General features: G+C 40.4%; 1 protein-coding gene and 1 non-coding gene across 2 annotated transcripts; one reads left to right on the forward strand and one right to left on the reverse strand.

The window, feature by feature from the left end:
• Positions 1-88: 88 nt before the first annotated feature.
• Positions 89-15,395, reverse strand: dpysl5a (dihydropyrimidinase like 5a). Its single transcript, XM_050061358.1, has 13 exons — positions 15,235-15,395; positions 11,709-11,979; positions 8,435-8,593; positions 7,529-7,708; positions 7,327-7,395; positions 7,114-7,158; positions 6,913-6,988; positions 5,502-5,658; positions 5,268-5,409; positions 4,898-5,040; positions 4,574-4,781; positions 3,144-3,312; positions 89-1,838 (listed from the first exon to the last, which is right to left on the reverse strand). The coding sequence occupies exons 2-13, from the start codon at positions 11,967-11,969 to the stop codon at positions 1,753-1,755; spliced, it is 1,695 nt and encodes a 564-aa protein (XP_049917315.1). The 5' UTR covers positions 11,970-11,979; positions 15,235-15,395; the 3' UTR covers positions 89-1,752.
• Positions 3,496-3,567, forward strand: trnaw-cca (transfer RNA tryptophan (anticodon CCA)). The gene has a single exon. It is a non-coding gene; the product is annotated as a tRNA-Trp (tRNA).
• Positions 15,396-15,529: the final 134 nt, after the last annotated feature.

Genomic DNA, 15,529 nt, shown 5'->3' on the forward strand with positions numbered 1-15,529 from the left:
AAAGTATGTTACAAGTGCAATACTTGAGTAAATGGACATACTTCCTTTCCACCAGGGGTCAGCAATCAGACACAGGACTCAGTTGGAGATTTCATTGTGATTTATTTGCACTCAAATCATGTGATAAAGAGCTGCAAGAGGAAACAAGAGATAAAAGGAATTCAATGTGATGACACATTGTTCAGCACCAGTGTACATTTGGGAGGGGGAATACACAAGTTTCACTGGAGCTTCTAAAAGTGAAATCTGGCCCAAAACAAAAAACAAAAAAACAATGAAAGTAGGACTTTTACTGAGGATCCTCTGAACACAACTAAAAGTAAACATGATCAAAATCTTGTGTGCATCTCTGCTTCAACTGCAGTTTTAACAAAAACACAACAAAATCAATTACTAAGATAATCATTCACAGGAAAAACTGTAGCTAAACACAAAACAATAAAAATACAGTAGTAGTATCAGTGCTTTTTCTGTTGTTGTTAAACAAGCATGCCTTCCAGTTCTGATGCTGAGCTCTCAGTGGTGCACAGTGTGAAGGCATCTGATCCCCTGAAGAAATGACATTAATCGACTAACTTGTCTGCTGTTACATTCCAGCACTGTGAATGCTAAAGAGGATCACTTCACCTTCTCTATATGCTTCACAGTGGTGTTTTACATCCTAAGTGTCAGTCAGAGGAACAGTTTGAACCCTGCCGTTTCAGACCAGTAAAAAGTGCCCACTCTAAAACAAACAACAGCAATTGACATGTCATGATCTGCGCCGGTGGTGTGGGACGATGTGTTTGTGGGTGTCAGTGTTCTCAGGTGAGAAAAAGGCAGTTTGGGTGAGACTTTTTGCTCTCTGTGGAAAAATGGATAAAGGATGCTGCATAACAGGAGCAACATCAGTGCTTATTACAGTAGTTCTAACTCTGCTACCATGCACAATACACACAGCATAGGTTCATTCACATTTGGTGGGGGTGGAACAGAAGTCTATTCTGCTATAAGGCTGTAAACATGATCTGAACTGCTAATCCAACGATAACAAACTACTGAGCAAAGACCTCGTTATTACTTAGGAAATAATTCTAACAAAGTAGCATTGACGGAAAATAGCACAAATAATGCAATATAAAAAATAAATAAACAAACACATAAAAAGGTTAGCTTGCATTAAGATATTTTTCCTCAATTGGTCAACTATATTTTTCATAACTGGCATATTAATGTCATGCCGACACCCATGTAATAATTTATTACACTTCATTCACCATGGCTCGCAGTAAAAAGACATTTGTGATATTTGTGACATTAAATCATGTAAAAAGGCATCTAAATAGTACATGATACAAGTGCAAAATCGTATTTTACAGTGAGGTAACACAATCGCATCATAAAAACCATGACTCACCTTCATACTCCTAAAACTATTAGTAACATATTTCCCCTAACGTGATCCAACAGCCAAAATAAATCACTGGCAACTCATTTTTTTTATTTGCTACTTATATTTGGTTACCGTTTGACTGAAATTTGGTAGCTATAACTTAGCAATAGTTTTCCTTGATCCATATTCCAATATTGTAACGGCTATGTCATACAGATTTACAGTCCTATGTAACTGTGCTGAGTTTAAAATAAAAAAACATGACTCCATAACCCCACACATGTTCTAAGCTTCCAGAAAGAAAAAACAAGTCATCTTGCTTGGCCAGATGTTTCCCTCAGGTGTCATTCTTCCGCTTCACGTAGTGGCCGTCTGATTGGTTACCAGATCCCGCTGGATCTCCCTCCAGGAGGAGCAAGGATCCTGGCCGAGGATCTCTTTGGAATATTGTCATCGATCTGGGCACCTGGAGGAAACATGAATACATACAGGAGTTCAGCAATGAAACATGAGGAACTGCTATTTCCTAGTGGTGTTAATGTGCAGCTCAGTTATATTTTCTTGTGGTATTGTAAAAGGGGACTCTAAATAGCTTATGTTAAGCTCCAGGCGGATTTAGACAATGCAGTATACTTCAAAAGATCAGTTCTTCTCATTCCATTTAACATGCTGCTCAAACCAATTAAGATTAATGGAAAGCAAGGGCGTCGGTTTCGTGGACACTGGGGGACTCACATATGAAATGGGGTGTTTGGTGGTTGTCTGCCAGAAATTTTTGAACATCAAACACTTAGTTTCCTGCCTTTTTTGGGAAATGTTTGCACCAATTTGTGCCTTTGCAGAAGTTTAGGGTAAAAATGTCTTTAATTTAGTCCATATTAAAGTCCTCAGGGTGCACAGTAGCTCAGTGGTTAGAGCAGGCGTCCCATGTTCAAAGGCACTCTCTTTCCCGCTGTGTCAGTGGGTTCTCTTCCAGCCTGCAGCCCTTTGCTGCATGTCATTTCCTCCCTCTTCCCCTCTCACACCTGAGACTGTCCTGTCGAATAAAGGCAAAAATAGGCCCTAAAAAAAATAAAAGTTGTCTTGCATGCTACTTACATGTTTTTATTGGAGGGGACAAATGCACATATTTCTAAATACTGCTTCCCCTCTGAAATCTACACCTAGGAGGGCAGGTATATGTGTGTGTAAGTATACATTCATGGCCTGAATAATGGTTATACACAGAAAATTATGTCAACTTCCAAGAAAAAAATGAATCCCCAAGCACCTATTGAAAATGTACTGCCAAATGTATGAATGGGGTCCGGCCACAGACCTTAATTACATGTCAATTCCCATCTGTTCCTTCATCTCCTTTCAGCTCTCCTAATGTCAAATCTCTCTAATTAACATATAAAATTACTTTTAAAAGTGTACTTGATAACTCTTAGGTCTGAATATGTATACATGTGAAGAATAAAACTGAAAAAGGATGCGTAAACCTTCTTTATTTCTTGTTATGCAAAGCAATTTGTAAAAAAATTTTGAAAACTGCTATAAAACACAAGAAGCACTGTCCCTCTAAGTTTCTGTAACTATGGCGCCCCCATCAGGCCAAGTATTGTATGTTTTAAAAGTTGGAAAAGCCTTACCAGTGTATGAAAGAATACCCGAGTGTCCAGGTATAGAACACAGCCTAAGACATACTCCCTTTTACACTCTTAGCATCATTGTATGAAAGAAAAACAGAAATTTTCTCTTATATCTGCATGAATTTGTTGATTCTTACCAGACAGGCTGAAGCTGGACTCTTGGAGGTCTCTCACGCCACCGTGCCGGGTACAGGGGCGCGTCGGAGTGTCCAGATCTGGAACCCCGAAGTCCCTCTTTCCTGAGTTGGCCACCGCAACAACGTCACCTTTGTAGGGCTCCCGTTCGACAGCTTTCACAGCCTGGCACTGGTAGGTCAACATGTCAACACACATACACATGCATATTACACACAAACAAATACTGTCAGGTTAATGAACATGTTGATGCAAAAAGAATGGTAAAAAAAGTAGCTCAAGGTTCAACATCAACAATGGTGAACTTTGTCAGAGATTAATGACAAAAAACGTTTTATTCCTCTGCACAGCATTGACTCTGTGGCGCAACGGTAGCGCGTCTGACTCCAGATCAGAAGGTTGCGTGTTCAAATCACGTCAGGGTCAACAATAATATTTATCCTTCAGGAAAAGAGTGAATTTGGCCTCATAATGGTGACAAGACAAGCACTGAGGAATACAGTACATGAAACAAGTGTCCAGTTTATATTTCTACCACATGGTGGAGACCTAATGGTCACAGACACCATTATTGGCCGATAGTATGTATTGTGGAATTCTCTCCTTCGCAGATCAGACTCATCAAAGTCTGATTATTCTGCTGACAATTAGGACCAAAGAAGGAGGGGAAAGGGAAGGAAGGAAAACGGGAAAAAATAAAGACAGAAGGAGGTAAAAATGGAATGAAGGAGGAAAGGAACGAAAAAAAAACAAAGAAGGAAACAAGGAAAGTAAAAAAGTCTATAAAGGGAAAATTAAGGAATCAAACAAGGAGGTAAGAAAAGAAGGAATGAAGGAAGGAAAGAAAGGAGGGAAAGAATTAAGAAAATAATGGAAGAAGGAAGCAAAAAAGGAAGACTTAAGAGGGAATCAAAAGAAGGTAGGAATGAGGGAGGGAAAGAAGGAAACTAAAGAAGAAAATACGGAAACTACGCAGGGAAACTTGAGAAGGAATCGAAATAAGGAAGTACAAAAAGGGAATAAATTAATGAAGGAAGGAAAGAATGAAGAAAAATGGGAAAAGGAAACAAAGAAACTTAAGTTGGAAACTAAAATGGGAAACTTAAGAAGGAATTAAATAAAGCAGGTAAGAAAAGCAAGACTGGGGAAAGGAAAGAAAGAAAAGAAAAGGGGAAACAAGGCACAAAAGAATGGAAGAAGGAAACAAAAGAAGGAAACTTAAGGCATAATAAAGGATACTAGGAAACTAAAGAGGGAAATGTAAGAAGGAATGAAAAAAGGTAACAAGGAAACAAGGAAATCGAAGAAGAAAACTAAAAAGGGGAACTTAAGAAGGAATTAAAAGGAGGAAATAAGAAAAGAAGGAGTGAAGGAAAGAAAAGAAAGGAATGGAAGAAGGAAACAAAAAAGTAAAGACAGTTGTGTCTGATACCTTTTCCCTTTGAACCATCTTTTTGTAGAGGTAATCTGGAAAGGTCCTCAGCGGGCAGAACTTTCCAGAGCCCTCAGCACATGTAAACATGCCATTTTCATAGACCAGACGGCCACGGCTGATGGTGACCAGGGGCACGCCGTGACAACGAAGACCTTCATACAGGTTCATATCTCCTCCCTGGACCTGGTTGTCCACAGAGATGGTCCTGCAGACAGAGATGACCCAGTTACATCAGACAAAAAGCTTATCAGCTTCAGGGAGTCGAGATAAAAGCTGCAGAGAGACAAGTTGGTCGATGAATGGATGGATCGAGTTTCATACTTGGATCCCTCGGGGTCCCAGACCACCACATCAGCATCTGCTCCTGGGATGATCCTTCCTTTCCTGGGGTAGAGGTTGTAGATCTTGGCTGCGTTTGAGCTTGTGACTGCAACAAAGCGATTCTCATCCATCTTTCCTCCAATCTGTGAATCGTAACAAAGGCTTAAAGATGTTTATATTCTTAAGAATGAATCCAAAATCACACAGCAACTCACTAAAATAACAATGGCACCAAAAGGAGAAACAGATTTTTCTTTGCTCGACTGCCTGTGCTTTATTTTCTTTTTAAAGTTCAAACGATAACCATGTAAACAAAACAAATGTCCTATTTGTGGAAATACTCAGTCAGGAATAAAGGAGCTACACATACCACTCCTTTCTCCCAGATGACGCTCATACGATCCTGAATCCCAGGAAGCCCGTGGGGGATCTTTGTAAAATCATCCTTGCCCATGGCCCTCTGTTTGATGGTGAATGGACGGTGGTCAGACCCCAGAACATTCAGAGTGTCACTGCGGCCCAACAGAGTGAGATGTAAGGTCACATTTATTGCTGCAGCAGTGGAAGATTTTATAGTGTGAGATTTTATAGAGTGAATCCTCACTTTCCCAGCAGGCTCATGAGGAAATTGGGAGTATTGGGGTCCAGGCGGAGAGGAGGCACCGTAACGTGGGCAGCAGCATGGGCCCAGTCATGGTGATAGTATTGCATACCGTTCAGCACAGCATGGGCTATGGTTGTCTCACCGTGGACCACCTTACCTGTGGTTAGATAGTACAATATGAATGCACACTGGATGATAGTGAAAAGAGAGTTGTGTGGAAAGGGGCAGAGATAAAGCAAGCAACCCATGACTTTCACTCTAAAATATACCAGTGACTATTAAAAATAATTTTAATTTAACAGAGAAACTGGATTGCAGAACAAAAATACAAGGGCTAGGAGGGAAGTTGATGTAATGGAAGCTCGTTACATAGGAGTTTAGGCACTATTGTCTCTTAGTATTTAACACAAAATGGAGAAATAAAGAAAAATGCTAAAAATAGTGTGTGGAAGGGCAATTAATCAGTGTCTGTGAGTCGCTAGTTGACGGTGTCAATGAAAAGATCAGCACTACGGAGGTTTCTCTAAAGCCAGAGTTTGAAACTGTTATTTTTATTTGCAGTCATACGGATCTTCAGGAGACATAATTCACTTTCACACAAACCTTTAGACATATCTCCAAAGTACAGAGAGAGAAATTAAATATTGATTCTAAAACTCTGTGTCCCACTTTCTCCAAAAAAGGATCAATCTTGGCTATTGGTCTGACGACGGGGGCAATGGCCAATATTTCAGGGGGGTTCTGGTTAAGCTAGCGTATATCCAGCCCAAGACTTTCTCTAGGTCCAGACAACGTTCCCCAAATATCTATAAACAGCTATCTGCATATGTGTGCAGATGCATTGAGAAAAACCTTTAAACAAAAAAAAAGCTAAATTGTCAGATGATAACTGATGGGTTCTGAGACTGCATTTCAGCCAATGCGATCGGCCTCCTTGGCCCTCCACAAGGACTGTTAACCTCCATCCAACTAAAGCCTGCTCAGACGGGATCAGTCAATACTACTCAGACAACAAATGGAAGCCAGAATGCTTACGATACCAAAGTCTTGTCCTGTAACCTACTACAGACACATGCAGAAAGAGGATGAATATTTGGGCAATTCCAAAATATGTGGGCATTGTCCACCAGTGCTGCTCCATGTTCCCCACACCAAGAGTAATGGTAATGAGATTTCAGCTGGTTAGAAAGAAACAAATCTGTTTTTTTTTCCATTATAAATCTCCCCAGGTGAGTGAACTTGATGGAGCTACCCTTGTATAATTTAGAGAATTACAATTTCAAAAGGAACTCTCTTATTATTTCATAAAAGCAATTACTTTCTAACATGTAAGCACTGCATTTTTTTATTTTATTTTGTTTGTTTTACATTATTTGTGTTGGAAAAATTCCCAACAGAAAATAGGCCTTACCCTGCATCTTGGCTGTAGCCACTACATCTCCTGCAGACATACTGGACACATTGACAAGATAGATCGGGCAGTGGGCCTAGCAGAAAACACACACACACACACACACACACAAGGTACAATATGTGAAATAGAAGAACTGACCTTGATTTTTCACCATTATATACAATAATGTTTTGTATGTGTCAGAGATTTCTCACTCACCCTGTTAGCGATGGTTATTGCCCTGTGTGTCGCCTCTGCTTCCAACTGTGAAGGAACAGAAGATTGTGAGGAATCATAGTGGGATACTTAGATAGAGACTAGATTTATTTAATCACAGAAATAATATTAACACTCTTGATAAGAGTCTGAGTATAAAAAAAAAAAGTATTTCAGCTTGACTGACAGTAGCCAACATAACCCTGACTATCATACCTCTTCAGGCCTGCTTATTTCAATCCCCTCTGGGCCACTGATGCCCAGGTCCAATGCTTCTTTTGCACCCTAGGAAGAGACAAGAGAATTCCATGAATTATGTATGCATCAAATTAATACAAAGTTTATTAACACAAGCATTTAATTTGTGTTTACAATATATATTATAGACCTCATGAAAAGGGTTTGCGGTCCCTCTTACCTCTGCCACCAGTTCTCCGTTCTCAGCATGGACTCTTGCTATAGCTCCGATGTCCTTACAGTGCTGCAGAACCTGGAACAGCTCGCTGTCTCTCAGCATGAATGTGTCCTTATAGGCCATGAACATCTGAAAGGAGTTCACGCCCTTCTCCCTCACTAGCTTCTCCATCTCAGCTCGTACCTGCAGGAAGGAAAAGTGTAAATGAGCCTGAAACAAGTAGCCTTACACAAAGAAGAATCCCAGTCTCAACAATTGCTGTACTGTATTTTGTGTCTGTTTGTTATTTGGTAGTATATACATTTTATTCTTGTGGATTTTCTTGAACCCAAATATCAAGAGCTTCTTTCTGATGACACCATTTTGAACCAATGTTTAACAATTATACAGTCAGAATTGCTTTACTGGCCTCAAGTAACCAGAATGCAACACAGTGCATGACATTTTGTGTTTTAAAGGGATATTTCTGATCTTTTGAAATGGGGTTGTACTTATCCATAGTCAGTTTATTACCTGCAGTAGATGTGAATCGGCGCACCCCCAGTTTGGAGAAGTAGAATATTTTCACTGTTTTCCCCCATTCAGTCAGCAATTTCAAAACTATCCCTTTTAGTATGACACGATTTTCTTTTGTCCTGGCATTACAAAAATCTTGTTTAGGCACTGATTCACATCTTTATGTCTCCACCTATACATACAAGAGCTGCAAACATGTATTCTGTAGAGGCTCTTAAAAACTGTTCTGGGAATTGTAGGACGTGACTAACAGTGGTACAGAGAAAATAAGAAACAATCTCTTGAACATTACAGGCTGCTCGTCACCAACAGCTAAAGACTTGTCTTTTTGCCAAACCATGATTCTGACTATGGAAAAAAAATCATGAGGAGAGGGCGGCAGTGCTGAAGTACCTTGGGTCCCCACCAAGTAACTCCCACGTGCAAAGCGTAGTCACAGCAGGCTTTGGAGTCGGCCGAGCTGCGGCACTTCTCATAGGCTTCCAGCAAAGACTCATTCTTCTCTGGCAGAATGTGTCCAATCACCATCGTTGTACCACCAGCTAGAGCAGCCTAGAAGAAATGCAGACAACAGTTCTCAGGTCACTTTTAATGTTGGATGTAATTCTGCAATTAGTATTGTGTTGTTTTCTATGTTTTTTGGATGTCACTTAATCATTTGTGCTGATAATGACTTTTTTGTATTTAGATCTTGCAGTGTTTTTTTAATCAACTGCCATTAAAGCCTAAAATGAACTGAGATTAACTACAATGACACCTTAAATTAACTGAAATGATCATTAAACTTAGGCATTAAGTGACGATAAAGCAAAAGATACTGATTTATTAAGCCCATAAATACTGAAGATTACTATTGTAATCTATGGATCAACACAGCTCCTGCTCTGAGCATAAACGTAGAAGCCTCAATTGCCATTAAAGCTTATCTTTATGGTTATTTGCTGACGACTGCTGAGGGAAATATAAATCCTTCAGTAGTTAAAGCACAGGACTGACTGCCCCGCACAGATTAATCAAGAGGCACTCAAAGCAATTACTGTATAATATCTTCACTATATCAGCACTTCTTACTTTTTATTCCCAAAAAAACAACAGATTTAGATGTTTTAACACTCTACAGTAAATCTTAATAACCCCAACAAGTGAAAACAGACTGTGTTTTGTGTATAAGTGCATGCTTCACCGAGCATCTGTCAGCTGACCCTAGAGAGTGGAGTGGTGTGTAGTGGGAGGGAGGAAGAGGGGGGCGTGTGTCTGAGAACCATTGTCTCCAGGCACAATGGCGTGAGTGAAAAGGCTTTGCAGCAGTCTTTGCAGCAGCCCCCTGGTATCCATGGAAACAGATACTGATCTGCATTTGTCTCCGGACTTATTTTGGAGCAGGCAGGGAGGGGCGAGGAGGGAGACGGGAATGAGGAGGAGAACAGTGGAGAATAGTGTCTGTCACCAGCTTCTACCAGCCGTGGTCTGCCTGTCCAGTCACTAAAACAACTCAAAGCCAGCCTCCGTCACCTCTCATACTCCATCATCTCAAAGTGCTACGGAGTGATGAGTCATCGTGGTGCTCTGAAGCAGAGTGGGGTATCCCAGTCTTTATCAGCAGCCATGATGACTTCATTTCACACTTTCTGGCAACCTCGCCAGCAGCAGACTGCCAAATCATCTTTGTGTGATGGTGGTAAAACACAGACTCTGCAACCTTGTGATACTTCCAGCAAAAAACACATAGAACTGCCAAGTAGGGCCAGAAATCTACTGATCTGTAAAAATGTTTAAGATGCCCATCCAAGTCTGGTCTGCATGTAGGCTCTCAGCTAATTCTTTGATCGCTATTTTATGTGTATGATTTTAAGGGATTATCCAGGTTCTGTCTGCTGTTTGTCTGGTTCATGATTAACACTCTTGATTTTGAAACAGGATTTGTGACATCTGGCTCTCTGAGGAGCATTTTACAGATCTGACTCCAAGCTGTCCAACAGTCCTCTAAAACTCAAAGATATTCAGCGTACACTCATAGGAGACTACGAAAGCCAGAACATTTTTAAGAGCTGGAACCAGGTCATTTTTGCTATCAGCGTCATCGATGACATCAATGAATCATCACTGAGTCTGTGGTGAATTTAATTTGTAAAACAACAGAAGCAACTGTACTAAAAAACAGTTAAATCATCCTGCAACCACAAACCATGGACATTTATGAAGCAGCAGCCTAAAATGTAAGAAGGCAAAAAAAAAAAAAGGCCTAAAGTTGAAGGAGCTGATGGGATCACATTCCACTGGAGTCATACCTTGTATAGTTCCATGTGACAAATTAATAAATAAAATATATTTTTGCTTTAAAAAATGACAAACAAAACAGTCTTCAGCTACTTTATGTCACATGTTTTGGTCATGTCCGAAACTATTTCATTTCCGGGATTTAATATTTAAAACTGTTTCAACGATGTTTTGACAGGTGGTTGCCCCATCTATGTCCATGGCAATATTTGGAGTAACTCCCCTAGATGTTAACTTCAGTAGAGCCCAAATGGACATTGTGTCTTTCTGCTTACAGGACATTGGATTAAGGATGTTATAAATCATTTACAATTGGAGAAAATCCTTTGTTTCATCAAAGGATCAAGTGCACGCTTCTTTGCCACCTGGCAACCATTTTTAACTTTTGTAGCAAATACGGAAGCTGAAAAATTGTTATGAAACATGTTGTACTCCCCTACTTATGTCACACAAGTTAATTTGTCGTCACTTTTCCTTTTTTCATTTATTTATTTAATTACTTATTTTTTGTTCTTGGCTATTGTATTTCCTTTCACTGGTCTGGCTTTCTCTGTTTGTTCCTGGGTTGGTTGGTGGGTGGGGTTGTCTTTTTGTCCTTGTTGTTTCTATGTTTGTTTGTTGATGCTTTGTGCATCTTTATGGAATTATCAATAAAAATACCTTGTTTAAAAAAAAAAAAAAAAGACGAACATATCTATCGATTATAAAATAGTATCTTACTTATTATCCAAACACTTATTGATTAATCAACTAATTGTTGGGGCTATACCTCCAAAACTGATGCCTTGCTTGTAAGAACATCCAAAGTATGTAACCACTTGATAACTGACCATACTTCTAAGCAATACAGCCCTTTTAGTGTTTGAAGTGTTACCATCATCTACCTAGTTTAAATAACTTAACACGCTGTTTGCATTCAATCATTCTATCTTAATGCTTTAATACTTTATATCTAACATTATATCTTACTAATGCTGTTTTCCTTTCATTATGTTCCAATTTTATCATTTTACTTTCACAGCAAGAGCGATAATGTCTAAAATAACCAACATATTTGAAGCCAAAATATTAAGACAGCTGTCTCATGCCATCAAAACCAAACTAAAGAAGCCTCTCTGATATCTGGGCTATAATTAGCACCAGTGAAAAGCTTTCTTCCTCCTCTCTCGTGAAGAAAACAACACATTTGTGATCAGTATCAAAGTTAGGAGGATATCCAAGAGAGACAAGTTAAATTTAGCACTATTAAACCAAGTTTCTGGATCTTAAGCATTCTGTCATGCTTTGACCAAAAAACAAGCTCTTGTCTACAACTAGGACAATGCAAGTTGCCCTACTTCCTAAACTAAACTTCTCTTCTTCTTTCCTCTCACTTCCAGCAGGAGCTTACCTTGGTGCCGCTGTAGAAGTCATCTGCCGTAGTTGCATTCATGAAGGTCTCCTCCAGGTGGACGCTGGTGTCGATGCCCCCAGGGAGGACCAGTTTCCCCGAGGCGTCGATCACCTTGGCTCCACCTGGGATCATCAGCTCTTTCCCCACCTGCTGAATGATGCCATTCTCGATGTAGACATCCGCCTCCTGGGTGCAGTCGTCGTTCACCACCTTGCCGCCCTTTATCAGGATCCGCACCATCGCTGAGCTGGAAGACATGGCTATAGCTCTGTAAGGAAGAAAGAGAGAAAAAGATTTAGTAATGAATTTTTAAACCTGTTTATGTCAGGTGTTGTAAGCAGCTGCAAAACTGAGGTGAACTGACCAAATTGAAAACAACTAACTAAAAAAAGCACAGGAAAAGTTACAGCTCCAGCAGCTTTTTCTACAAGAAACCTGAGAAAGAAAACATTTTTTACAGTACCTCATCTTGAGGCAGTGTAGTAAGTCAAGCAGAGACAAGGATCAGTGATGCTGCTCAGTGACCAGTCCGTCAGGCTGTGACTGACATCAGCTACAAGACTGAGCAGGCTGTGTCAGTCAGTGCCTGTGACCTGACGTCCCAGTGGACAGTGATGTAGTAGTATAATAGAAAGAAGCTGAGTCCAGTTGTGGATTACAATAAGGCAGACAAGGGTCAATAAGACCATTATTTTAAAGGGACTAAAGCAGTGTAAAGCTACTTACAATGATGTCCACTCACTGAGAGGCTGTACAGTAACAATCATAGTGGCTAAAAATTATAAACTAAGAAAGCTGAGGTGTTTTTCCTTCTAGTACATTCATGGCAAACAGCTCTACTGTACCCCAGTGCTTCCCAGCATGGCAATTAGTATCCCCGACGGGGGTCACGAGATGATTCAAGATTCATTACTTTATTACCATATCAGCGTGATGGAGTGGAATTTGTCTTTGTGAGCTCACTTTAACAAAGACAGAAAGATAAAAATTAGCAAAGCCACTCCCTCATAAAGCACAGAATACACAAAACAAAGTAAAAAAAACCTGATATTTAATAATCGTACCCATAAAATAATTAAAAAAGCATAAAACAAATTAGTAAAATAAAATCTAACACATAAGAGCACCACAGAGAGGACACTAGAACCTGCAGGGAAATTAGCAGCAGCATCAAACGACCCACTAGATAAAGTGCTCCGAGTGCATTAAAAACATCTGCCCTGTTGCATCATTTTATAACCTGCCATGCTGTTTGTAATATTAAGGAGGTGGACAGCAGCTCTATTTTGTCCCTTCTTGCAAAATACTGGATACTTCTACCTCTTCAGCATCCAAAATGCTTCTAATTAAAGAATCGAAAATGTAAAATCACTGTATAAATTAAGCTTCTCATCGACATGCATCCTTTGATCATGGGTGGATTATAAGACACGGGACCCCCGGGAACTGTTAGGCAAAAGGCCTCACCACCTCCCCTACACAGGATGAAGACACACAGACTTTGTGGTGATTTTGCCTCTTTTTTGTTGCCGTTTTGCATCTCTTTGTAACCATTATACATCTTTGTGTCTCTTTGTGGTTGTTTTGCCCCTTTTTGTAGTTACTTTAAGTCTCTTTGCAGTTCCTTTGTGTCATTGTGGTCTTCTTGTGTTTCTCTGTGGTCAGTAAGTGTTAAATTGTATTTTTTAATTTTGCAGGTAAAAACCAGGGGGGGCCCTGACACTTTGGGCCCCTGAGCCTGTGCCCAAGAGGCCTGTTCAGAAATCCATCCATGCCTGTGATGAGGCGGTGTCACAGGTAGGCCTACAGTAGATGGGACTTTGTACTTAAGGATCACAATCAGGGTTGTAGCCACCATTGAGGACAATGAGGTCATGTCCTCTACATTTTTTCTGGGAATTTGATCATTTTAGCAACTTGTAAGGAGTTTACGTTTTACAATTAAAAATGTGCACATGGTTTCAGCATTTTTCAGCTCAGTAAATTTGAATTGGGTGACTTTTGGAATCAAAACAGAATAATGGATTCAGTATTCAGAATTTTATTCAAGCAACATTTACACCTTTATGTTGCTAAATTAATTAGTGAATTTGGATACATAATTTGCTATTTAAAAATGTACAGACCCACTCGCTTATTAATGTCAGGTCCAAATTTTCTGAGGGTGTGTCAGGGCCTCCATGACCTCAGTATTTCCACAATTCTGGCCACAACCCTGGTCACAACCACAATGGTTGTTCTACTCTACTATGCTCCACTCTGCTCTTTAACAACCCAAACATCACAGGAGAAATAATACAAAATTAATTTCCTCCACATCAGCTTTTGGGTAAAGTGGGTGTGATCATTGTCAGTTATTATTATGTACTCATCAATAACAAAGACACAATCTCCAAGATCTGCCTCCTCCCTTCCCTTCCCTTTTACACCACTGTATTAACGATGTGATGTAGTGTGAGTGTGCCCATCTTGCGTGCTTGCGTGCATGTGTGCGTGCAGGATGCGTACGTCTGAGGGTGCGGCAACTTTACTGCATGGCATGGACTCCTCCACACATGCAGATCTGATGGTTGATAATGTGGAGGGTGGGTTAGGATGGTCATTAATGCTATAAAATAATTTACAGGCTGCAAGTAAGAGAGAAAGAAACACTCGTGCAGTATATCCAGTGTTCCCCAAAACCTGGAGGCAGCTACAGGCTATAATGAAGTTATTATCATATACATGGCCTATTGCTCACTGACCACTGTGGAGTTGCGCCGGTCGGTCAATAATAAACAGGTGAGCTTATGTTACCTGTTTATTAAAGACATGCACAATAACAAATGTGTAATAAAACATGAATTCATAACAGATTTAATATGCAGCTACAGTATAAAGTGCAGTTTACACACGTGTTTTAAACCTTCACTTTGTAGTACATTTATAAAACTATAGGCCCTGGTATTTTATCGGTTAAATGTCTTAATATTTATTTGACTTGTGCATTAAAATCTATTAAATCCCTGCTACAAATCAAACGCAATCGTATGTATATGTCAATAGTATCAAATAGAATAATTATTGAGGTGGATAATATAATATTACAGCTTCAGTGTGATCGCAGCGGGATGATGACACTTCCACTTGTGCGACTTGACACAAAGAAACCGGTCTCCATCCGGCATGATCGGCTGCACAGCGTTCATTAGCGACCTAGAAACCGCCTTCCCAACTCTCAGTCCGCCCTAGTCCCTCCTCTCCCTCCTCCACAATGAAGACAAGCTTGCTATCTAACGGCGCAAAGTGGCTCCACACTATAATCACACCGCCCTGCTGCCAGGTTAAGAGGTGTAGCTGCACTTCAGGGTGTGTGTAGGTCCAGGGAGGGTGGCAGGAACAGCAGGCAAGGCAGACACCCAGACTTGTAGCCAGGGGGCATAGAAACAAAGTCTCCAGGCTCCAGGAGAGGGTTCCCCCCCACACAAGACAGGACTGCTGCAGCCAATTAATCATTATAAAGCTGAAGGTGTGGAGCACATACCTCCTCTCTGTGCCTGCTGCTGCTGCTGCTGCTGCTGCTCCACTCGGCTCTCCGCTTACTTTCTGACAGGAACAGACTGCTACACAATCCGTGGATGGCACTTTCCAAGGAGATACACACGCACCAGATGGATGCCTTCCTGGCCGGTCCGGGACCAGCAGACCGCAGCATCATCACCGTCAAGTCAGCGAGGAAATGCAGGTAAGACTTCCGGTTATGACTTTCAAAATAAAACCCAAATGTTTTCGTTTTTTATTTGCAAAGGAGTAGTGTGACAAAACTTAGATGTCAGTTA

Source organism: Epinephelus moara, chromosome 14, assembly GCF_006386435.1.
Source record: "Epinephelus moara isolate mb chromosome 14, YSFRI_EMoa_1.0, whole genome shotgun sequence".
NCBI classification, from domain to species: Eukaryota; Metazoa; Chordata; class Actinopteri; order Perciformes; family Serranidae; genus Epinephelus; species Epinephelus moara.

What these genes read in the sequence shown, in the direction of transcription:
- dpysl5a (XM_050061358.1), bottom strand. Translation starts at nt 11,969, where the DNA reads ATGTCTTCCAGCTCAGCGATGGTGCGGATCCTGATAAAGGGCGGCAAG. An exon ending in CAATAACCATCGCTAACAGG is followed by an intron (nt 6,989 to 7,113) that starts GTGAGTGAGAAA and finishes GTTTTCTGCTAG; the next exon opens with GCCCACTGCCCGATCTATCT. An exon ending in GGCTACAGCCAAGATGCAGG is followed by an intron (nt 5,659 to 6,912) that starts GTAAGGCCTATT and finishes ATCTAACCACAG; the next exon opens with GTAAGGTGGTCCACGGTGAG.